The following is a 23,671-nucleotide window of genomic DNA, read 5'->3' as shown; positions in this document are numbered from 1 at the left end:
ATATGAGATCATTTAGCCCAACTATACGCGTTAGTACTGAACTGCTCATCACTGATCCCGCAAGTGTACAAAATATTCCAAAGAAATTCGGAACAAGTAGTCCTGAATTAATTAAGTTAAATTAATCTGCAGAGAAAAAGAGCAGACAGACAAGATCATAATAAGATGACAGTCTTTCCGCCTAGTTATGTTCAGGAACCAAGGCAGCCGCAACACCAATAAGAAGAAGGACAAATTCCACCGCTGTACCCCACTTCAATGATTGTGCCGGCAGAATCGAGGCCAAAATGGAGTTTTCTCTATTTTTCTCAGGAATTATTTCCCCTTATTCATTCCCAAGCCGCCAAAATGCCCCTCATCACAGACTTCACCCTCCCCACATCGCCAAAGCACCTCGAATTGCCCGAGGGCAACGATGCAAAAGCGTTCATTGTGTTCGTGACTTCCGATGACCCTTTAACCGGTCAATCCTGGTGCCCGGATGTTCGTGCCGCCTGGCCAGTTCTTGAGGCCACGTTCTCCGGGTCGAACGCACCGGCACTAAGAGTGGTTGAGGTTGGACAGAAGCCAGAGTAAATTTATTTCTAGGTATTTAGATTGGCTATCCAGAATACTGACTTTGTCGTAGATGGAAGGATCTACAGAATGTCTATCGCACAAACTGGAAGGTCCCTTGTATCCCGGCATTAGTGCGATACGAACGCGTCAACGGTGAGACGGTCGAGACAGGGAAGCTGGTCGAAGGAGAGATTCTGGATAAGAAGAAGCTGGGGGAGTTTATTGGTGTGACTCTTTAATCGTTGCTATTGATGTGTATACGAATCTTTTCCGACTCAGATATAAAGGCACAAATACCAACGAAACGACTTTCCATTTTTAAACCAGGAAAGAATTTGGCCAAGGAAACACCACGTCGGTAACCGGACTGGAGCTATCAAAAAAGAACAACCCATTAATCCACCGTTTGATAACTAACCGTTTGGGGTCCGATCTGTTGGATGAGCCAAGTAACTCAACCTCTAAAGAGAGATGCTTCTCGATATCGTCTATAGTCTTGTCATCCGACCAAACTGCGGTAAAAACATACGTTTCTTTTTCTGTCCACCGATGGCCTGCCTCTCTGATAAAAACTCCGCTGTACGGATTATTACCTCTGCACTCATCCCGAGGAATTAATGAGCCAAGCCGAAGCCGACAAGAATATCGATCATCCATTGCCTTGACAATCTCTTCGGCCATGAGATCCTTGTAGAATTTGGAAAATGTGATGCCCTCACCCTCCCACCTTTTGTCTTCGTCCAGATATGTATCGATAGCCTGTGCAATACATTCATACCGACTTCCACACCCCCCTGAGCCCAAATGACTAGCGAGCTGGCCCAAACGCTTTCTTTGGTAGCTGTTCAATTTGTAATTGCGTCCTTGGACTGGTGGTTCCGTTCCTCTGGCATCCTCCACGATTTTACCCAACCGCCAGAGGTGACCCGACGTTAGAATTCCTTCTTCCGACAACTTCACCTTCGCGAAACGACAACGTTTGATGAATCTAAGTTTTTGATCAATATCAGGTGTCTGAAATGTGCGAAGTGACTGTTTCTCCAGATACTCGAATATGTTGCTTCCAAGAGCGGTTTCAGAATAGCTCGGGCCGTTCACAAGAATTTCTCCATTTAGTAAGAACAAAGCCAGCATGGCAATGCTCAAACTGCATCTTTTTCGCTCGATTCGTCGGGTATCGAGTCGGAAACTGTAGTCTAAGCAGTTGGCAATCACTGCCAGACGATCCGACTCCACTGTGATCCCTCGCTTCCCAACATTAGAGAATATTATTGGAGACATGGACTGCCTTATCGTTGGCATTCCCTCGAGATCGAACTCTAATAGCTGAACATCGTATTTTGAAGCTCGGTCTAGAATATCCACACACATGGCCTCGAATTCTGGTTCCCTTCGATAATACATGCAGAATTTAGTAACCCGAGAGCGAAAGTCCGTGGATTTGATGCAAAGTTCGCCCTCCAGCTTGCCAAGGATGCGGTGGTTCTTCTCTTTGAGCTCCTTTAAAGATGAAGAGTGAGGGATCAAAAGGCACATTTTTGTTGACGCGCAATAGTCTTCCTGAAATGTCCAACCCCTTCTCCACCAGAGATCAGATGTGATATCATGGAGAAGCTTGAGAATGCCGCGGACCCAGCCCCTTTCATGATTTCCTGGTGGATTCTCCGTCTTAAGGACGGATATCAATCTTTTCAATTGATCCTGTGATTTGATCTGGACCGAAAGCAATGCCACTGGGAAGGCACTATGACTATACACATGTTCAATGGATTGTATAGCACGCTGCTTTTCGGCTTCGTTCTCTTGGTCAATGCATTCCTGATCAAGCCAGAAACCCTGGACAGGGCCCTCCCTGCTTTCGCAGTACTTTGCATATGCGATGACCCTATCAAGCACCTGATCTCTTACTTTGCTTGAATGCGCATTAGCTCGGTCCCTGGATTGTACTATATACGCTTCCTGAGAGCTATCCTGGTTCAAAGGAGATTCCCAGGTATAAGATACAGCGATATATTTCTTGTTTGGATCGTATGCATTGATACGCCTTCTGCAGAGCAATTTCTTTGCATCCTGGCCAGTTATTATTTCATTATCCCAGCGCCTCTTAGAGCCTCCAGTAGAAGCCTTGAGGTAAATGACCTCCAACTTTCTGATCCATTCATAAGTCCGGTTATCGAATCGGGCGTCCTCTTGAAGGTCAAGCAATGTGGATACAATAGATGAGTCGGTTTGACGTCGGATGTTTGAGAGAGTATTGAAGGTGTCTGCTTGCATTTTTCTTTCCCAAATAAGTAGTTGTATTTTGCGGGGCTTCGGAGAGACTGCTGTTTTCATGGGATCGATTATTTATCTTATTTAAGAGGCGAGGCTGAAGGCCACGGGTCATGCCAAGGCTGATTCTCAGGGAGGCTTAGAGTCGCCGACTCGAAGGATGATAAATCTGCATCTACACCAATTCATCACGGACTAATGCATAATGCTCAAGTTACCGTCCAATAGATATTTCGTACCTACCAACGCTTGTGGGAGGAACCGCACGGATACGCGCTACAGTGTGTCCGTCAGTGCGTCTGGCAGCCACTTGGGTGCCTAAGACATTAACCCGGGTTTGAGCCCTATCGGCTGCACAGTTGCGACGCGAAGGAAACGAACTTGGAGAATGACTAGACGAAATAAAGCCTCCTCCCATTTCCGAAGGAATAAATACGTTTCCAAGTTTAGTTAACTCAAAACTGACAAATTTCGAGTATTTACAACCTGTAACCTTGGTGGGCGGCATTTTGGACATCAACTCCTTTTGGGTAACAAGTGAGACGAGCCATAAGTTGTTCTCACTATAGTGCGAGAACTAATAAGAGCTGTAAAGAAGCACACACATAAGCCCTGTTAAGGAACTTCGCCAAAGAGTTGACGTTTGTGACGTGCCAGATGAAGAGTAATAATCGTTTGACTCATACAATAACCAAGACGAAGATAAATGCCTTGCTAAACTACGTAGACAAAGGAAAGAGGAGGTGTTTTCCCTTTCAATACTTCCACGTATAGTAAGTAGCATATCTTGATAATACAACCGTCTGATAGTTAATTCACACCTTGTAATGTGTCAGTACAATTGCAGACCAGGTTAGATCTAGTGTTTGAATTAAGCAGCACATCGGTATTAATATAATAAACGTATGCGACTATGCAAGGCAGAGATGACATTGTAACATGTCAATGACCATATTCGTTGACAGGAAACTCGATTTTCTAAAATCGATATATCATATGAAATGAGGCTCACGTGAATGATTCTCTATTGATTCAACCTTTGCCACGACTCTCAAAGCTCCAGGAGTGGCTATGGATCTATTTCTGAATCTCGTCAGCTGACTTTGGTTTTGACATATAGATGATCGGCGAGAACCATGGTTCCGACCGCAAAGATGACAACTGATATCCAATCCTACGCATTCAGCATAGGCATCTGCTATTATTACTAATACGATGTAAGCGTCATGATTATTTAAACACAATGAATTGTTGATAGGTCACTAGTTGAACATGCCCACCCTGGATAATGCATATATCAGGTGCGGGGTGAACCATTAAGTCATAGCTCCTTCATCTTTCTAAACCCGCAAAATACTGCTCTATGTACCCTTAAAATGTAAGTCCTTTCTCCCTGCATTTTATTTCCGTGGCAATGGAATGAATGTCCGATTTAAGCATACTAATATTCACTTATTTCTATCAGTTCAGAGCCACAAAGAACCACCTACGTACGAGGAGACCCAATATCCGGGAACAATATCCACAGGAGCATATAATCCCTTTGCCATCATTCTCTCTGGTCAACCATTAAAGGATCGAGAAATCACTTCAATCAATCAAAGATGGAAGCAAAGAAAAATTTACTCTGCGCTCAGCTGGCCGGTCGTGAATCCCCAGCCCCTGAAAGCCAGACCGCTGAACAGCAAGAACCTTACTGCTGGGGTAGAATGCCTGCCAGTTTGCAACAGCCGAAAGAGCCCAAAGCGGAGGAGATTCTCAAGCCCTTTGTGTTGGAAAGTAACCCTGTTCATCCCCTCGAGGGACCTTTGATGGCACAATATGCGCGCGATAAATTGAGGCGTATGTCGGATTGACGGTGTTACGTGGTTGCCCTCGAGTCTTTCTTTCACTCCGTGAAGAGGGCTCGTTACGGTTGATTCTTGGTAGGACGATTACTTGAAAACAGCAATCTGTGGGGAACTCTCATTACGTTTTATGACTTAAAAGCACGAGTGCATATGTTGGACTAAATGTCAAAATAATTCAACTTCGCGAGAAATCATCAATCTCTAATTATCAAACGAACACTGCAATTTCTGTTACACTAGAGCTTTCCAAAGACAGGCTTCTCTTTCGACAACATGGATGAAATAGCAACGGGAACATCTTTAGTTTGAACCGCTGCAACGTTATAAGCTAGTTGGTATTGGAGCCCTGAATTGAGAATTAGCACTATGTCCCATTCGACAAGTTGAAAGTAGATTTGGGGATTACCTTCAGCAACGGTGCGATCTCGGCTATAATCCAAGAAGTGCTTGATTGTCTGTACCGCAACTGGACTTTTTCCACTCAGATTCCTTGCAACTCTGAATGCTTCCTCCATGACTTCATTCTTTGTTGGCAGGACAGTGCTCACGAACCCAACTCTGAGCGCCTCATCCGCATTGAAATTCCTACCGGACATGGCTACATCCTTTACCCATGTGTATGACCCGACAACCTTTGGTAGTCGTGCTAGAATCCCAATGTCAGAGGCAATACCGATATCAACTTCCTTGACACAGAAAACCGTGTCTTTAGAACAGATCCGCATGTCCGCCGCCGAGCAGACGTCCATTGCCATCCCTAAGGCGTAGCCATGCATAGCACAGATAACAGCTAAGCATTGTTGTCAGCGCTTAGAGACTAGAATATCGTTTTCGAGATCGACCCTTCAAATCTGTCTTGTTGGGACGGAATTGAACTGGATAAGTTGAACGGACAAGGCGAATCTTACGCTTCTCGCACTTCTCAATACTGGAAATACACTCTTGGAATTCCACGCCAAATCTTCGAAGTGTGGTGACTGCACGTCGGCCTGGATCGACATTCTCCCCTGACGTGACCATAAATGGTGAATCCTTGTTCGACACCCATTTCAGATCGATGCCAACGGAGAAGCCCTTCTCGCCAGATCCGGAGAAAACTACCGCACGAATAGATGGATCCGTGGAGAGATTATCAAAGACGGTTCGCATTTCGCGCCACGCACTAAGGCATTTGAGCTTGTTTTCTTTCGATTTGATTCATATCTTCGGCTTACTCTTCCAAGAAGGCGTTGACATGGCCTGGCCGATTGATTTCGACGTGTGCGACCCATGGCTCTGGCACAGTAACCTTGAAATATTTATAGTCCTTGTCCGACATGCTGACACTGGCACTGATAAATTGGTCTCTTCGAGGGCGAGGTCTTTACAGAAGACAGTGTAATGAGTTCTTTCGTTACTTATTAATGTTTTCTGATTTAGCCAAGCAGGCAAATCAGGACGCCTTTCCTCGGCTCAGTGTATACAACGACTGATAGCTTCTTGATTGATATCACCAGATAATCAATTAGCACGAGTGGTGGGGATTGCTCCGAAGACCTTCACGATTGCCGACTCAGATCTCAGTGATCGGAGGAGTTGATCCGCCGCGGGATTCCCCCACAAATCCCCACTCCACTATAATACTGTAAGGGGCAGCTAAGGACAACGTCGGATATCCTATTCTTATTTTGTCATCAAATACTGTGGTCCCATCCTGGACCTCGGCTGCTACGCAGATGCTGCCCGGGTTAATCTGGCCGTTGTTGACTCATCAAAAGTATTCAACCCAGAACAATTGGCAGGTCGTACTAAAATTGTATTTTTATCGCCGAGGCTGTTCCGTCCTTTCTCCCCAGAATTGGTGCCAGGTTTCCCAGATCAAGCTATGCCATCTCATATGATACAGACCGGGCCACTTCCCGGTTATCATGGTGTGATATAAATACGGTAGAAGAAAGGTCTCCCGATCTTCTTTTGTTAAGCTGGAAGGCAGTTCATATGGTTGATTAACACACTCTCTACATTGCTTACCTGGGATATATGATCTAAGACTGTTATCTCCAAAGAAAAAGCACAATACATTTTATACTCCACACAGATAGAAAACGAGGAACAATGCCTTTCAATACGGCTCTCACCAGAACACTGGGGATTAAAAGTAAGTCATTCAAGGCCATTGTCCTGTACGACCAGAAGCTAACCTCCCTAGTCCCCGTGGTGCAAGGAGGTATGCACTGGGTAGGGTACGCCGAACTCGCGGCTGCTGTGAGTAACGCAGGAGGGCTCGGCCTAGTTAGTAAAACCTTTAACTGCGAGTACCGGTATGCCCAAGCTAACATAGCTCTTACATGTTACTGCTCTGACTCAACCTACGCCGGATGATCTCCGCAAGGAAATCCGTAAATGTCGGTCAATGACGAACAAACCATTCGGTGTGAACATCACTCTCCTGCCATCACTCATGCCACCAGACTACGGTGCCTACGTCCAGGCCATCATTGACGAAGGGGTCAAAGTCGTCGAGACGGCAGGAAATAACCCCGGGTCTGTTATTAAACCACTCAAGGAGGCTAATATCATCGTGATACACAAATGCACGACCATACGCCATGCTAAATCTGCCGTAAAGCTGGGTGCAGATATTTTATCTATTGATGGGTTTGAATGCGGTGGCCACGTCGGAGAGGATGACCTCACCAATTTGATCCTCTTAAGCCGGGCGAGACAGGCTTTGAGTGTCCCGTTTATTGCTTCCGGAGGCTTCGCAGACGGACATGGTCTAGCTGCTGCGTTGGCGTTGGGAGCGGAGGGTATCAATATGGGGACACGGTTTATGTGTACAGTGGAGGCACCTATTCATATAAAGGTGAAAGAGACGATCGTGGCAGCCCAGGAAACGGATACAGCATTGGTGATGAGGCGATGGAAAAACACGACACGGTTATATGGCAACAAAGTGGCAAAGGAGGCTCTGAAAGTGGAAACAGAGAGTACGACTGGGAAATTTGAGGAGATTGCGCCCTTTGTAAATGGCAAGCGGGGACAACAAGTGTTCTTAGATGGGGATGTGGATTCCGGCGTAAGTCTTTGATTACCCTAGCTACGGTATAATCGAGCTAACTGTTGCATAGGTATGGACTGCTGGTCAGGTTATTGGGCTGATTCATGACATACCTACTTGCGCTGATCTCTTGGGGCGAATCGAGCAAGAGGCTCTGCATTCGATGAAGAGGACAGGGTCGTTGTGGAAAGATGAAGGAAATCAAAGCAGACTTTAAAGTTTCTATTTCGTGCCTAAAAACCTCTTAGGTATTATTGAAATTACAAGCCCGTTTGCTGCAACTAAAGCATGGTACCTTTAGTTAACACAGCCAATGTATGATACTTTAATTTTGAATAACACATAAAAGTGCCTGCTACTCCGTGGACAACCCCAACTTGACACGATACCGAGATGGTAGCGTTGTATCTCCAAATCCTAGCTTAATGTTAGTTGCATTACGGCAGTTGTCGAGATGTACTGGCACAGCGATAGGGGAATTACCTAGATCTCAAAGCCCCGGGATATCAAGGACATGGCCACCATATACTACTTGTCTATAATTTTGCGACCATGGTGAATGAAAAAGAGACTTCAGGTGAAAACATCAGCTTGGCTCTGAAGCGCTAGGAAAGTTTGTTTATCATGCCCAGGGATAACCTGTCCCTTAGTAATCCTTTCAAGATGCTTGAGACGCTGTGTACTCCTGAACCACGATGGGTGGTCTCGAGCCAACCAGCCCTGGGGGATCCCATCCCGCCACTATTGTGAAGTCAATAAATTGTGAGTGTAAGAAAGAAGTGCAACTCACATTCTCAATCACATGGCAATGATCACTAATGAAAAAGAACGTTCCCGTGTTGAGCATGTTAATCTGCATGCCTATAAGACCATCCGTATGTCCAGGCAGGTGATGCAGCGTGATACCCTGACAAAAGTCCAGTGTCTGATCATTGAACGTTTTCCAGTTCCTATGTCCCAATCAGCCTTGCTCCGTAGCATACCAACCAAAAAGGGAAACAAAAAGCATACAAAGACAACTTAAGATAATGTTCCAAATAAACCCCAACATCCGCCCCCGTAGCAACAGACCAAAAGGCATTCGTCAATTCCTTCTCATGCACCCAGACCTCCACATCCGTGCGATGCAAAAACTCATCAAGTCCACCCGCATGGTCCAGATGCAGATGCCCAATAATAATCTTCTTGATGTCATCAAGCTTATGGCCCGTTGCCTCAACAGCGGCCCGAAGCTCATGTCTAGGCTCATACTTCACCCGCGCAAAGATATCAGCGATAGCGGGACCCCACACCGTGGGATAATCTTTTCCGCTGCCGGTTTCCCAGAGGATGAGACCCTCGTGTGGGTGATCGATTAAAATGCAGTACATGGGCATTTCGCAGCGCTCGTTGACGAAAGATCCGTTTTCTGTGGACTTCATGCTAGTGTTGCCACCCCTGATTACGAAGCCTTTGTCGCATTCGAGCCAACCTACTTCGAGGACGTGGAATTTCGTGCCTGGTGGACAGACGTTGGAAATGGCATTGGGGACGGCGCCTTGGTCTAACTGGGCCTGGATTCTGGACATTTTGTCGTTAGTGCTTGGCAACAATGCTTATTATTGCTATAACCGGGATGTTTCATTGGGGAAGAAGGAAATTTGTGTGCAGCACTCAAGCAGGGGAGGATGTTATATGGAAGCTATGCTATTGCTACGTCTACAGCAAAATGAGACAACCCCGCAGGGATGTGTGATGTGTAAGACCAAGACTGAGGCCCAAACTGCGGGGAAGTATGTGGAGTAACGCATACGATACACACGAGTCATAGCTTCCAGCCCTGTATTTGGGAATGTATATAGTATAACCCTTGTCAGTAATTCCGCTGGTCCGATTGGTCGTGCCCGGGAAGAAGCACGTGGCTAGGTCAAACAACTTGTACCTTTCAAAGCCCCTCACTGTATAACTATTTCCTTTTCATTGGGTACAAGGTCCAAGCTTCCACTTTTTTTTTTTTGGGTCTGGAACAGCCCCTAAGAAGTGACAGGTTACCTCGATACACGTATTATGCAGCCAAACTGGACATTCATTGGCTAAGAAGTTCTTAGTGGAGGGTCCCTGGTGGAGGAGCCTTTTGGTGATAGGCCCAACAACGCCGTGGGCAGCAATCTAAGCATCCGTTCCAAGCCTTCATGTCACCAGACCTTGTCATTGGCTGCCAGCTAGCTAAAGTGATATCAGCGGCCCGGGCCAGGATGCTCCATGGACGGGCAGATTCTTGGCAGGTTAACTCTTTAAGGGTCCATTCTCTTACCTATCCATACCCATTCTAGGGTTCGACAGGCTTGATTACATGATATGGGAAAAAGTGGACAGTGTCCCTAGCTAAATATATTCTTGATTGAGCCGGGATTGTACATTGTTGAACTATAACGGGCTCATGGGTAATCTAACTAATTTGGGGAATCGCAACGGCTTCGGCGGGGCTTTTTACCCCAAATTGGGGTCTGCAGATCCACAATTTCGTTTTTCTTCGATCTCCTCTGGCCCGGTCACGCCTCAAACCGTCCACATGGGCGTGAAATACGAGACCACAATACATTTACTATTTATCGGTTTGAGCAAGTTTCGCGATATCCGGATACACGTCATGCTTTCTCTGATGGGTGATCGGAATCGCTATCCGACTTTTGCTTGATTGTTTCCGGGTCCAAAAGCGCATAAACAATGTCCTCACTTTCTTTGGTCCCAGCAATAACTCGGCCCATTGAATCAGTAACCATGCTATAACCCCAGGCAGGGTCTGATGAATGTGAGTCTCTTGACTGCGAACACATAATGCTGTACACCTGGTTATCCACCGCACGCGCCCGACCCAAGAGCTCCCAATGGAGAGGTCCAGTAGTGGTGTTGAATGCTGATGGGTAAACTAGGTCGAATGCGCCCCGTCTAGCTGCAATAGTACTTGGCTCGACAAACCGCATATCATAGCAAATCCCGAGCCCTATCTTTCCATATCCCTCCAGGTTCACGATCGTAATCTGTTTCCCAGCGGACAGAGTATCTGATTCGTGGAACGACATGCCGCCAGGTAGGTTGATATCGAATAGATGCATTTTGCGATGGAATGCAAGCAGTTCTCCTAGAGGGGAGTATACTACACACGTATTATATATGTGACTGGACACGTCGCACTCCGGAACGCTTCCCCCAACGACGAATGCACCGGCATCCTGCGCCATCTGTGCCAAGACGACAAAACTGGGGGACTTTACGGAGTCGAGGGATGCCGATAATGGCTCGGCATATTCGCGAAACTTCGCGGTGGAATATGGTGAGTTGAAGTATTCCGGAAGGATAATGAGACGTGCGCCTTCGGACGCGGCCTGCAAGATTTTCTCTCTCGCTTTGCCTAGGTTCTGGGTCTTGTCGGGACCTGAGTATTAGCGAGTTGAGTACATTGTCGCTACACATTCAGAGGCAGTTCTTCCTACCACTTGCTATTTGAATACAGGCCACCTTGAGTGGCTTCCGGAGAAGTCCATCATCAAGGTACGACATGACGGCGGCTAGTTCTTTGGGACAAAGAGGAGACATTGATGAATTTAAATTTATAGAGCGCAAGGAAACGTCTTGATATAAGCCCGTTTTGGAATCCTTCGCTCACATATCACTCGCTCCAGGCTTTCGGGCGGTTTGAAGAATTACTCCAACGTCTTAGATGGCATCCTATTGGAGTCCTGATATGCTACTCCAACTTTTAAAGTACCCCAAACCAGCAACACAACTGTCTCCACTTTCCTTATGGGGTGCGCAGGAACGAGCAACAAGTTGGCATGATCGACCAGGTTATGTTCAACCGACACCAAGTCGGAACTAGATACAATATATATGCACGGACAGATTAATTGGACTGTGATCTCCGATCAGAAAAAGGTTAGGGGGGTCTTTTCCGTGGCAGAATATCAGATCAAGGAGGCCATGAAGCTAGTCCTGGAAAGAATGAAGTTTGTGATTGACCCGAGCGTTGCCGTGCCCCTGGCAGTTGTGCTTTTCGATGAGGGATTCCGGACAATTGCCGAGAAAGAGGGCGGAGAGAAGGGCTGGGATGTTGGTGTCATTCTTTCAGGCGGGAACACTATGGTGGAAGCAATCTGTAATTTGTACAGGAATAGATGAGAGGGAAGCAAGGGAAAGTCGGAATCATCTGGTTGATAAGGTCGTCAAGTTGTTGATACTAAATTAACTAATTAGAGAAAAAACTTGAGTTGTTTCGCCTGAGAATGATAGAAAACGTATTATTTAGGCCATATGAGTTAATTTGTATTGTCCATATTAGACAAGACGTATAACTCTCTTATGGCATAAACTGGTTTCGACGACCTTCCCTCAGTATGAGTGTCCGTTACCAAATACATACGAAGTAGTTAGGTGCGTGATCCATATATGTACCACTATCTTCGTTTCTGACTGAAGAAAATTCTTCAAATGAATACTCAACAATAATATGACCGTTACTTGGATCCTGCTAAACAAGATGCTACTACATCATTCTAAGCGTCTTCCAAGGCCGCCGTACATTCAATCTCAACATTAGAGCCGAAAGGCAGCTCCCTCACCGCAACACATGTGCGTACCTGGTTCAAGCCTCTTAATCTAGGTTTAAGATTGTATAGAAGGCTGAGCACTCACCGGCTTGGCACCCTCGGGGATATTTTTAGCGTAGGCCTCGTTCATGGTTTGAAAATTTGACATATCGGTGAGGAAGATATTGACTTTGACCTGTGTAAAATTTCAGTATATCATGTCATATATGTGGCAGTAAATAAATAATAACCCACAATATTCGCCAGGCTACTTCCTGCGGCTTGCAGAATCGCGGAGATGTTGCGGAAAATCTGGTCCTTCATGGGATATTACTGTTAACAAGTTATACTGTCTTGTGTTCAATGTATAACCACGAAAACCTACAGTACGATCCGCCACAGTACCTTCCACAGATCTACCGGTCGAGGGGTCGATTGCTAGGCTTCCTAACACATAGACCATCCCGTTGCAGATGACGCCCTGTGAAAGGACGGGCATCGGAGCAGGCGCACTCGGGGTGAGGACGGCGACTTTTCCAGGCATAGCGATGTGCAGCTCAAGTAGAGTATGTCGACACTTAGAGGTCGAAAATATACTACATTGTCATATATGTACTTGCCTTCTTATACTGAGCCGATTCGCGAGTTCGTTCTGAGCTACCTATGGTCCTTGGCATTACTTGACTATCAAGGACACACTGGGTAGCCCCATCGGGCCCGCTCTCGCGCACTCAAAAAGGTATCATTGATGCCTAATGCAGGCCTCAACAGGCCGCCACCACTGTCTCCAAGGAAATTTGGAAATATTATTTGTTTAAATTGGGGTTTTGGAGATATGTTCTCTATATGATCCGGATATGATTGGCCGCACAAGACCTGTTTACTGCCCCACCAGCTAGCCATTTTGAGTGCGCGGGAGCGAGCCGAAAAGACGATATCCATGGCTGAACAACCACTCCAAACTATATCAAACATAAAACACTTGATGTTGCTGAAACAAGTAGAATGTCTCTTACTGTCCTCTATTACCGACCAAATCACAATGGCATCCCAGCAGGAGTTGAGAGAATTCTATGTGGGCAAAGACATTGGGGACGTGCCGAAGCCAGCACTTGTACTCGATGCAGGCATTATCAGAAGACATTGTAGAACAATGATTCGCACAGTGAAGGAGTTGGGTGTCGGCTTCCGAGCGCATGTCAAGTCTCACAAGGTAAGCCTGTGAATTTTCCCGTAAGGGTTGAACAGTCTCTAACTGACCAAGACCGCAGAGATTGCCGAAATGCAAGTTGACGATAAGAGTCTCGAAGGAAATTTCATTGCGTCAACCATCCTGGAGATTGAGACCCTGGTCCCTCTGCTCAAGAAGCTCAAAACAGAGCAGCGTGATGTCAATGTGCTCTATGGCATTCCGCTAGTACCCTCGCAGGTGATCCGGTTGGCCAAACTTGCCCGTGAAGTGGGCGAAGGAAGTATTTCTGTCATGATTGATCATCCAGATCAAGTGGCTTACCTTCCAAGGTTTTGCGCTATTACGAACTTCCCGGTCTTTGTCTTTATCAAAGTTGACACGAGTTATCATCGGGCGGGGCTGCCACCCACTTCACTCAATAAGAATGGCTTGCTTGAGAAGCTCGCGGACGCCGAGAAACATGGATATGCTAAGCTCCTCGGTATTTATTCTCATAGCAGTCTCAGCTATGCGGGTACCACCCAACAGGACGCGATAGAGCACCTAATCAAGGAGATCGAGGCCTGTAAAGAAGCTCTGCAACGTCATCTTCAGTTCTTCCCAGAAAAACACCTGGTTATTAGTGTAGGCGCAACACCGCAGGCGCTCTCGACACAGAATCTCCTACAAGACGGTTATTCCAGCCCCGAGCTGAACACTTTGAGGAACCTGCTGGCAAACCCATTTGCAACTGATCTGGATGCAAGGGTGAAGATGGAAATCCATGCTGGGGTATACCCGCTGCTCGATATGCAGCAAATGTCAACAAATGCCAACATACAGATGGGAGGCCCGGAGGACGATATTGCTATCTCTGTGCTTGCGGAAGTCTGCAGTGTCTACAACGATGGAGAAAGGCCTCGCCCAGAGGCCCTGCTTGCGGCCGGAACGCTGGCACTCGGAAGGGAACCATGTCCAAGCTATCCTGGTTGGGGGATGATATCCTCTTGGAGACGATCGTCTCCAGTCTCATCCGCACGTCTGATTGTGGAGCGTATCAGCCAGGAGCACTCCATCCTTTCGTGGGAGGACAAAGAGGCTGATTCATCCGGCGTTCCCCTTTCTGTGGGACAGGTAGTGAAGGTCTACCCAAACCATGCTTGCGTGGCGGCCTCATTCTATTGTTTTTACTTCGTGGTTGACTCTGACCAGGATCCAGAGGCAGCTACAATTGTCGACGTCTGGGTAAGCTCGAGAGGCAGCTACATGACTCAGGCAGTTTTACTCTCAAGGACTCAGTAGTTATGCTTTTGACGACGAAGGCAGAATAGAATCAATGCTGGGTCCATTAAAAAAAGTCCAAAGCCACTTCCTATCACAAAATTCCGTCGCACTGATTCTGACACTGAAGGATCCCGAGCCTTAGTATACATACATAGAATCAACTTTGTATCCTGCACTTACCCTTTTGGCCATTGTCCCAGTTTGCGCACTACAATCTGTAACTCTTCGGAGGAAAGGAGAATGTATGGATAATAGTACTCGTAGCATACCTGGAGATACTTCTACCCAACGCCCAACTAGATACAATCTTTACGATGGCATCAAAACCCCGTTGTATAGATTAGATAGCGTTAGGTTACTAGCGAAGGGCGGATGCCCGCTCCACATACCACATCGGGTGCACGGGAGCGAGGAAGGCAGGCGTAGTTCCTGACTCCAGAAATACTGCATATAACTCTTACCTTTATACCACAGGCTAATGATAGACTCCACTTCTCCTACTCGGCAATCCTGGATCACAAAGCGATACTGTTGGAGTTACAATACTCAGTTCGCTTCCGTCGACACGATTTGGTGTAGGCTACATGGAGTCCATCCTAACCTTTCTCTCTGTACAAATCTCAATAAAGGTTAGGTCTACGTGGAGCACTAATAAAGACATTGTTGGAGTGAACTTGCGCAGTCGCTCGGGTTTCTTACTCCAATTGCTCACCTAGAAGCATAACCAGGACAAGAGACTAGAAAAACTAGCTTTCAAGGAGTTTTACAAGGTAATAACGAACTTCCATTAAACATTCCTGGCCAGTTTTTACAGCTTCATCCAATTCAACTCTCTCGAAACAAATATATTAGAGGATACACCTGCCAAATGTCTGCGAGCCCCCAAGTAATTAACACCAAAGAAGCCCCTCCCCCACGGCCATTTTATAACCAGGCAGTCATTGCAAATGGCTTTGTTTTCTGCTCGGGCCAGCTTCCCAAGGATTCTACAGGAAAGATTGTCAAGGGCACCATCCAAGACCGTGTTGTACGTAATTCAATTATGCTTTTCACTTTGTTCCGCAACTCAACATTATTGCCAAGATATTTAAAGCTGACACCAGTCCACAGTATCAATGCATTAGAAACTTGGAGGCCGTGCTGGAATCCGCCGGGTCCAGTCTCGAGGAAATGGTGGAAGCAAATGTTTTCCTGTCAGATATGGAGGACTTTGAGAAAATGAACGAGGTTTACCTGGAATGGTTTGGTGACATCAAGCCCGTTAGAATGTAAGTAGTCACTAGCCGTCCCACCCCAAATCCCGTTTCCACATATTTTTCGCATCATGGCAAGAGCTGAACAAGGCCTCCAACCAAAGAGTTCCGTGGCAGTCAAATCGATCCCGGAATACACCGACGTTGAAATGAAGTGTGTTGCGCTCTTGTAATTCGAGAAAGCTAAAACGCAGCGAGCCAGAGATCATGTATCCCCTCTGCTGGCGTGAATCACCGGAATGCAGATTTTCCTTTGCTCAGAAATAAGCTGGGAAGCCACAACGGTTCGGGAGCATAAACCTCTCATCAGATGGAATGAAAAGTGAACTTCAACGTCCGTGTTATTATATAGACTGGTTGCTGAACCAGGGTCAGTAATTAGACCAGATAAACTCTTATACTATTTTCTAAACGATGAGACACTCTGTAGATCATTCGCTGAACCGTAAAGCCAGCCAGAGCGAAAACATGACCTCTCCAACATCACACTGCTGGTATTATCCTTGAGTTTAGTTGCCAACAGCAAAGGTGTAAGGCCTCGACTATTCCCAAAGTGCGGGCAGCAGCCATTCTCCAGGAGAAGCTTAAGAGCGGGATAGTTCCTCTTCCAAACTGCCCGCAACAGCGGAGTGAAAAATAGATCGTCCAGCAGCCACTCTGTGCTCGAATGCCCTAGATTTTGTATGACGTCTGAATCACCATCCTTATACGGTTGCTCGAGGTAATAATCTCGCCGAAGGAATTGCAACCCGTCATTCAGAAGAGGCTCGTTTTGCTTTATGATTTCAAACCCTGATGGTAGGAATATCCGCCTTTCCACTTGATATGGACTTATTACCTTTGATGAAGGGAAGCCGTGCCGTCCACGTGGGTTAGGTGTTATATTCAATTTGGGGCGGCCTATAACCTCAAAATATTCTGGCAAGTCTTCATATGATAACTTATATCGTTCCTTGGATAATGGTATTTGCCTCCAAGGCCGGAGTAGAGTCTGAAGCTGTATAGGAAGATCTTCATCTGAAGATTGAGCGAAAGGCGAGTATACAAACTCCATCCTCGGTTTTCCCCTCAGGATAGTTTTGAGGGTAGTTTCGGATTTTCCGTCAATAGCCCGAGTTAATGGCGTGCCCCAGCCGGAATCCCTGATGTTAACGTCTGCCCCATTCCTTAATAGTAAGGCGACTATAGCGTCATGGCCTTTCCAGGCTGCATAATGCAGCGCCGTACCGCCATTTCTATCTCTGGAGTTGACTTTGGCGCCATTGTCGACAAGCCGGCCTACGGCCAATGCATGACCGCGTTCTGCAGCGTACGAGAGTGGTGTCCGACCATAACAGTCTAATGTATCTACAGGAAGCTTGTCCAACAACTGAATCAAGATATGATGTAAACCAAAATATGCCACCAGATGCATCCCAGTAAATTCCATCGCGATCTTCTTACTATAAGAGCCATGTCGAAATTCTGGATTGAACAAGCATTGACTGGCGGCGAAAACCTGCTTTTCCTCCATGAGGAATCCTATAGCAACATCTTCCACACTCTCTTCCACGCCTCGAGAATGGTCAGCCCAGTATCGGGAGGCATAGTCGAGCAGAGGGTACTGTTGGAGTCTCGCTTCGAATGCCTTGTCATTTGGACACGGGCCGGACTTGAAAGCGTCGTAACTAAGGTATGTGACACAGCTCACAGCGATGTTCTTGTGGGCGTCTGGGAAATACTCGGAAATCTTTTGCTGAAAGTAATCTTTTGCAGTATTATGCACCAATCGAACATTTTTACTTACTGGATCGAGTACCACCAAGCCTGCACAATTAGAGACTATTTCCTGAAGGTCACAAAAATTGGTGGTGTCCAAACTACGTGTACCAGGTTCAACTGCGAGGGCATGCAGTAACTCATCTCCTGTGAGTAATTTCCTGGCGCAAACAACCCAGGACAGCAACTCTTTGGCCAGGTCGCCGCGGATCCTTCGGAAGGCACCGTTATATGCCTGGTCCAAACCTTGGTGCCCCGTCACCATTTTGTCCAATTGACGGTAAATAGCCTTCTTTGTATGTTTATCTTCGAGGGAGGTAATGTAAAGTTGAGCAAGCAGAAACATGCCATTGGCTGATTCTAAGATTCGTGCTTGAATCTCATGTTGCAATGTCTCATCGCCCTCCACTACTCTCGAAAGGTGATTCATCTGGCTTCTGAGATATTGTTGAATGTCTTTCTCATCGGCATGAATATTTAATATGCTATGGTGTTCTGGTAAGATGTTAGGTCTGGAAGTCAACATCAATCGAATATCCGTTATCTGTTGTAGCTGGAACAATTCAGACAAGAGATTTTTACGAGTTGTATTGTCTCGACACTCATCAAGAGCATCAATCACTATAAACACTGTGGAGTATTTGGCTATAGTGGAACAAAGCTCATCCGATATTTCACGCAGTGAGGGTCGTGCTCGTCCTTGATGGTGCCGATTATAGAGTTTAGAAATGGACGGCGGAATTGGATTTTCTTCCAGTGCTAGCTGTGACAATAGGGATGAGAACAGGTCGTCAGATTTCTGCTCACTCTGTCTCTCGTAGCTGCAGTATATAAAGGCTATGCCTATCTTGTCGTGCTGAGAACTAGAGCTGTGTAGAAACTTTGAACGTAGATGGTTCACTACCATAGATGCCATCATCGTTTTGCCGGCACCTGGAATCCCCGGACAGAAGAGTGTTTGTGACGAGCTGGCCACCCACATTTTAAATTTGGGATTATCCAGGAACCACTTCCCGGTTCCCTCTTGGTAGTTGCGATAGGTGTCGTTTTGAATTGTCTCATAGTCGATTGGACTCAGCCAACAACGGAGGGTTTTGCGGTATTGGTCTGAGCAAACCTTAGCAATGAAAGTCCACGAGCCATATAGCGGCAACTTACCCTCTTGGGTAGACTGAAGTAAATAGACATTATGGCGTATCGTGTCAGCATATTTTCCAATCTTATGTACTGTGTCCGACATGGCTTTCATCACCTCTGCTGCTGCAGGTGTTTCGGTCACTTGAGCTGGCGGAATAACCGATAAAAGCTCCTTTGCAAAGGCGGCAGCAACCGCAGCAGCATGTTCTTGCCAATCTTTGTTCTTATGTGAGTCGCAATAATCGGCGATCCCCCTAATAACGGCACATGGAAAGCTGTTCATCAGTCCAGCTGCCTCCATTTCAAAGCAGAGGACGTCGCCTCCGAGCCTGGCATTAATCCTGTCACGAAAAGCCGCATCTTTGATGACCTGGTTACCAGAAGCAATCAGGCCGTAGTGGACAAGCATGTCCTGAGGCTGCCTCTTCAATGTCCTACTTCGGTCACAAAATCGGCAATCAGTGCCCTCTTGCTTAATCATCTGGCCATCGTGGTTCCGCTTTCTACCTACAGTATTGTCAGAGTGCGTGGTGATCGCTGTGACATGATCATAGTCTGCTTCAAAACAAACATCCTCAAGCTTTTCCGACTTTGAATATCTTGGCGCGAGTTTTGGCCATTTGATCAACAAATCCTCCAGATACTGCGGTATTGAAGACCCCTCCATGTCGTGTTTTGACTCGAGCTTCGTAAGCGCTGTAAGCAATGCGCTCGGTGGATTATTTAGTGCACCCGTATGTCTAAACGTATGTCTTTGTTCTGCCTTCCCCATGTCCCACTGTACCACTCCAGGGAAGCCACCAGCTGGGGTGCTGACCACGACATCGCCCAACCTCACTTTCGGGGGAACACCACCACCGATTCCAACCATCAGACCGAACCGGATGGATGGGAATGTAGATATCATCCGAGTTGCCACGGTCGCTGCCGAGTTTGTACCGACCTCACCTTTAGGCAGGCATGCAATTACCACATTGTGGTTGCCCATGGATCCAAGCGTGTATGCGTTGTAGTCGTGAACCGGGTTGGGAAGGTCGTCATGGCGCTCATCAAGCATAGCGATCGCGGCTGTCTGTTCTTTAGCTAGCGCGCAGACCAACCCAACAGTGTAATCATTATGTGTCCGGGATCTGGATGCCATTGAATGAAATTCCAACGCAATTAGCGATGGCGACTTTCATTTGTCAGGCCCTTTAATACACTGTTGTCACAATGGTACGGAAAGGTAGATGATGATGCTATCCAGACTAGCCGAGCAAAAAAGTGGGTGAGCGGGGCGACCCGCTACGGGGGACCAAATTGACCACCCAGTCAATATAGGCCGCGAGCACGGACTACAAGTATGTATCCGTATTCAGCAATGGCATTGTGGGCGGTGGCAGAACCGTGACATGGATTAGATCTAATTTGGGTAGGCTACCACAACAGCTCGATTACAGCTAATATATAATCTGAGAAGCTCTTATATTAACTTCTACACTAATACGGAGTAGTTTACTCTGTAGTACTAAAGTTTTCGAGTATACTACAAATCTGATAGACTGTTTACCAGCAGTTCTCAGCATTAGATATTTATATATTCCTAATCCCGAGTTAGGTACTGGACTACCCGATAATCCGCGAAAATTGGAGACTATATACTCTATACCCTATCAGTAACACAGGCTTTTCTCAATAAATGCTGATTATATGGAGTATATTATACTAGAATAAGTAAAGCGTCCCCAGGTGCAACTCACTGTCTGTTTGGGAATCACGTGTGCGCTGGTTCCCTCTATTTGAGTGCCCCTTCTGGCAACTCGCAACGTATTGGCGTATCTAAGATACTTCAGTCTGCCTCGTCAAATCTACCATGACTGTGTCCTTACGGCCTTTTGAGGAGGGACAGAAATGAGCTGAAAACTACACCCTTTAGATTTGTGAATGTCGAGCATAGTTACTAGTAGCCTCGCTCGTTTCAGTAGAGACAGGGCATACATGTTATCCAACATAGTCACATAGTTGTGGTCGACCCTCGTTGAGTATAAGGGCCGACAATCTTCTTAAAGGCTTGGGTCACACTTGTGTCATCATTATTTAGTAATTAATATGCTCTCAAGACAGTCAATCGATGCTTATCCTAGCTTCGAAGTTACCTTTCGAATCTTTACTAGTCGAAATTTATGTATTTTCAACAGGAGGCCATCCTTGAGACTTGTATTTAGTTATGCCCTGAGATAAAAAGTACTTGAAAGTTCTTATCCTTGCAAACGTACTTAAGATCTCTAGAAATTCTCTTTTGGTCGGCTCCGTCTCGTGAGGTCTCTTTAGCGTGTTCACGTCCTGCGAGGTAGCCTGAAGGATACGATCTAGCTGAGCATGTGACATATGGTAAGCTGCGCTTTGGGTGTCTTGGGATTCATTATTGGTGTCCATAACCGGTGGCCGAATGGCCATATACAGGCCAGATATGGCATTTGCTGCGAACTCGTTTCGCACCTGACATCCTACAGCTAGTGACGTAGTTGCAATAGACCCAGAAAGAAAGTGCAGGAACACCACAGCGCTGTCAACTAGATAAGCAGAAGCAAGTTTTAAAATATTGAAATAGTAACTATAATATGAGGCACAGAAAGCAACAAACGGAACAAAGCAAAATGGAAAGACATATAACAGTTGGCGCTCATTCAGGTCACCCAATTCTTAGGTGATTGATTCTTCATACGGGTTCAGGGCTGATACCTAGTAGAACTATATTGAGGATAACCAAGGCACATAGTACCTCAATACGCTGGTAAGGATAGTATTCTCAGTTTATGATATGTCATGCTACTCTTCCCTTTGTTCGAGGAATATATATTTTGACCTAAACCAATACAAATAGACTCGCAAATATGCCCGGGCATTTGTTGGTCCTTGGTATCATCATAACAAACTATCAGTCCTTCTCATCCCAATGTTCACCATCATAGTAATGATCCAGTCCTGTCTGCTCTGCCTTTATTCTGTTTGATGCGCTCGGGAAGGTACTGTCGGGAGATGACGTATTCGAAGCCACCTAAATATTTCTTTCATAAGGTTATATTACCAAAGGAACCTACAAGCAAATATTTTATCGAGCAGTGAGATAAAAGATAATGGATTCACATGAAGGAAATGAGATATCAGGTGATAATGATGAACGAGTTTTGAGGCTTTACCAATTCGCAAGGCATACCGAATTCGGTATGCTTCGCACGCTGGCCAATCAAGACAGGGAAGTGGAGTCTAGCCAATATTTTGATTCTTATCATTCGGCCAAGACTTCAAATTCCAGTACTTTGACGGGTCTCTGGGAGATGATCATCGCTAGGATGAATATCCTCTAAGCCAGACCAAATACCAAAATGAGTGGGTCTTGCAGATCTTGCCCTCCTACTAATGGCAGCAAAAACGTGCGATTGATTAAAGGCAGGACGACTAATCAGTAATGGATGGGAACCTGATACAACTCGTGGGGAAATGTTGGGGAAAAGTATCCACACCTCGGTTGCACTTTTATTTGGTTCACATGTCGTGCTGCTGACTAGTGTAATAGAAAAGATGGAGGGGCCTCACGGACAAAAATATTGAAGCCCAAATTCTTCGCCCGCTGCATTACAACACATCCCGCCTCGAGATGGCTACAATTACACGAAATCCGTTGGACTCCATGAAGTCTACCTGGCGTTCGTGGGATCGGACACAGTGGAACGCAGCCCATTGGCTTATTGAGACCCTAAATATACACCATATCGATCTTGATAAGGAGGTTCCGGTTCACCCGAAGACAGACAAGGTTCCTTACGCTCCAGAGCTACAATTCCATCGTTGGGTCCTCATCCACGCCAGCATCCCACTCATCATTCATCAACTCTATGTTAACTATGTCGGTCAACCCTCGGCACTGCTGGTGTTCATCTTTTACAGCCTGTCCCTGGAGTTTATTGCTATTCACGAAGTACATGTCCTGCGCCGAGTCGGGCATAAGATTGGATTTTTCGATGGCGACAAGCATGCCCGCGATGGTGTGCCCGATGTTGGAGTACGCAAGACGGTCCAGACACTCCTGTCAGTTATATTCCTTCGCCCAATGGCGACGGTAATTATATCCTATCGCGCAGACGAAGCCCCATCCTCCATCCGATGGGGATGGCTCATCTTTGAAACCGGCGTGTACGCCGTCGTGCTGGACTTCTGGTATTACTTATTCCACCGTTCTGCACACGAAACAGAACTGTTGTGGCAGTTCCACCGCAGACACCACCTGACAAAACATCCTAACCCTCTGTTGACGGCGTATGCGGACCTCGTACAGGAGTTCTTCGATCTTGTCGGTACACCTCTGATCACATACGGCACAATGAAGCTGATGGGATTCCCCATGGGCTTCTATGAGTGGTGGATCTGCCAGCAATATATCGTCTTCACGGAAATTCTGGGCCACAGTGGTCTACGGATGATCGCCACCGCGGTAAATCCCTGGACCTCATTTTTAAGGCTGTTCGATATGGAACTCTTGCTCGAGGACCATGATCTTCACCATCGCAAGGGCTGGAAGAGCAGTTATAATTATGGGAAGCAGACCCGCGTGTGGGATCGCTTGTTCAACACATGCACGACTCGTATAGAGGGACACCGAGATAATATTGATTATGTTAACACTGCGGAAATCCCGTTACACTGATTTGACTCACAAGGCACGCCTGGTTGAAAGGAAAAAGAACGGTTATCTTAGCATGGCTTGTCCATCTCTGAGTGATATATGTTAAGAGTTCTCTCTAGGA

The 23,671-nt window shown here is 46.4% G+C and overlaps 12 protein-coding genes across 12 annotated transcripts; 6 read left to right on the top strand and 6 right to left on the bottom strand.

Annotated features, from left to right (window-relative positions):
* Window positions 1–346: 346 nt before the first annotated feature.
* Window positions 347–1,529, top strand: BDV27DRAFT_128712 (uncharacterized protein; the record flags this gene model as incomplete). The annotated part of the gene is made up of 2 exons (XM_032067036.1): window positions 347–572; window positions 629–1,529. Coding segments are annotated over 2 exons (395 nt in total), but the record flags the coding sequence as incomplete, so codon positions are not given.
* BDV27DRAFT_172480 (heterokaryon incompatibility protein-domain-containing protein) lies at window positions 727–2,832 on the bottom strand (the record flags this gene model as incomplete). Its single annotated transcript, XM_032075880.1, has 1 exon — window positions 727–2,832. One exon carries the CDS (start codon window positions 2,830–2,832, stop codon window positions 877–879), a length of 1,956 nt encoding a protein of 651 aa, XP_031927356.1. The 3' UTR covers window positions 727–876.
* A 1,182-nt stretch (window positions 2,833–4,014) lies between these two features.
* Window positions 4,015–4,875, top strand: BDV27DRAFT_128710 (uncharacterized protein). Its single transcript, XM_032067035.1, has 2 exons — window positions 4,015–4,207; window positions 4,295–4,875. Exon 2 carries the CDS (start codon window positions 4,434–4,436, stop codon window positions 4,683–4,685), a length of 252 nt encoding a protein of 83 aa, XP_031927355.1. The 5' UTR covers window positions 4,015–4,207; window positions 4,295–4,433; the 3' UTR covers window positions 4,686–4,875.
* Window positions 4,876–4,915: 40 nt separating this feature from the next.
* Window positions 4,916–5,828, bottom strand: BDV27DRAFT_145431 (ClpP/crotonase-like domain-containing protein; the record flags this gene model as incomplete). The annotated part of the gene is made up of 3 exons (XM_032070411.1): window positions 4,916–5,025; window positions 5,086–5,469; window positions 5,588–5,828. The coding sequence occupies 3 exons, from the start codon at window positions 5,826–5,828 to the stop codon at window positions 4,916–4,918; spliced, it is 735 nt and encodes a 244-aa protein (XP_031927354.1).
* A 945-nt stretch (window positions 5,829–6,773) lies between these two features.
* Window positions 6,774–7,936, top strand: BDV27DRAFT_145430 (NAD(P)H-dependent flavin oxidoreductase; the record flags this gene model as incomplete). Its single annotated transcript, XM_032070410.1, has 4 exons — window positions 6,774–6,816; window positions 6,868–6,950; window positions 7,051–7,737; window positions 7,790–7,936. 4 exons carry the CDS (start codon window positions 6,774–6,776, stop codon window positions 7,934–7,936), a joined length of 960 nt encoding a protein of 319 aa, XP_031927353.1.
* A 265-nt stretch (window positions 7,937–8,201) lies between these two features.
* BDV27DRAFT_172471 (N-acyl homoserine lactonase family protein) lies at window positions 8,202–9,382 on the bottom strand. The gene is made up of 3 exons (XM_032075879.1): window positions 8,731–9,382; window positions 8,510–8,669; window positions 8,202–8,460 (listed from the first exon to the last, which is right to left on the bottom strand). The coding sequence occupies exons 1-3, from the start codon at window positions 9,285–9,287 to the stop codon at window positions 8,293–8,295; spliced, it is 885 nt and encodes a 294-aa protein (XP_031927352.1). The 5' UTR covers window positions 9,288–9,382; the 3' UTR covers window positions 8,202–8,292.
* A 964-nt stretch (window positions 9,383–10,346) lies between these two features.
* BDV27DRAFT_157999 (carbon-nitrogen hydrolase family protein) lies at window positions 10,347–11,259 on the bottom strand (the record flags this gene model as incomplete). Its single annotated transcript, XM_032072611.1, has 2 exons — window positions 10,347–11,134; window positions 11,193–11,259. 2 exons carry the CDS (start codon window positions 11,257–11,259, stop codon window positions 10,347–10,349), a joined length of 855 nt encoding a protein of 284 aa, XP_031927351.1.
* A 992-nt stretch (window positions 11,260–12,251) lies between these two features.
* Window positions 12,252–12,828, bottom strand: BDV27DRAFT_157998 (Endoribonuclease L-PSP/chorismate mutase-like protein; the record flags this gene model as incomplete). Its single annotated transcript, XM_032072610.1, has 4 exons — window positions 12,252–12,335; window positions 12,391–12,480; window positions 12,540–12,602; window positions 12,670–12,828. 4 exons carry the CDS (start codon window positions 12,826–12,828, stop codon window positions 12,252–12,254), a joined length of 396 nt encoding a protein of 131 aa, XP_031927350.1.
* A 498-nt stretch (window positions 12,829–13,326) lies between these two features.
* BDV27DRAFT_145427 (putative serine dehydratase domain-containing protein) lies at window positions 13,327–14,757 on the top strand (the record flags this gene model as incomplete). Its single annotated transcript, XM_032070409.1, has 2 exons — window positions 13,327–13,497; window positions 13,549–14,757. The coding sequence occupies 2 exons, from the start codon at window positions 13,327–13,329 to the stop codon at window positions 14,755–14,757; spliced, it is 1,380 nt and encodes a 459-aa protein (XP_031927349.1).
* Window positions 14,758–15,053: 296 nt separating this feature from the next.
* Window positions 15,054–16,165, top strand: BDV27DRAFT_145426 (Endoribonuclease L-PSP/chorismate mutase-like protein; the record flags this gene model as incomplete). Its single annotated transcript, XM_032070408.1, has 4 exons — window positions 15,054–15,072; window positions 15,627–15,766; window positions 15,850–16,007; window positions 16,099–16,165. 4 exons carry the CDS (start codon window positions 15,054–15,056, stop codon window positions 16,163–16,165), a joined length of 384 nt encoding a protein of 127 aa, XP_031927348.1.
* A 227-nt stretch (window positions 16,166–16,392) lies between these two features.
* On the bottom strand, window positions 16,393–20,028 carry BDV27DRAFT_157996 (uncharacterized protein; the record flags this gene model as incomplete). Its single annotated transcript, XM_032072609.1, has 1 exon — window positions 16,393–20,028. The coding sequence occupies one exon, from the start codon at window positions 20,026–20,028 to the stop codon at window positions 16,393–16,395; it is 3,636 nt and encodes a 1,211-aa protein (XP_031927347.1).
* Window positions 20,029–22,290: 2,262 nt separating this feature from the next.
* On the top strand, window positions 22,291–23,571 carry BDV27DRAFT_172464 (sterol desaturase family protein; the record flags this gene model as incomplete). Its single annotated transcript, XM_032075878.1, has 2 exons — window positions 22,291–22,380; window positions 22,444–23,571. Exons 1-2 carry the CDS (start codon window positions 22,336–22,338, stop codon window positions 23,569–23,571), a joined length of 1,173 nt encoding a protein of 390 aa, XP_031927346.1. The 5' UTR covers window positions 22,291–22,335.
* Window positions 23,572–23,671: the final 100 nt, after the last annotated feature.

Source organism: Aspergillus caelatus (genome assembly GCF_009193585.1).
Source record: "Aspergillus caelatus strain CBS 763.97 unplaced genomic scaffold BDV27scaffold_93, whole genome shotgun sequence".
NCBI classification, from domain to species: domain Eukaryota; kingdom Fungi; phylum Ascomycota; class Eurotiomycetes; order Eurotiales; family Aspergillaceae; genus Aspergillus; species Aspergillus caelatus.
Note: the sequence above shows the minus strand (reverse complement) of the source record. Positions and strands in the feature narration are given on the sequence as shown.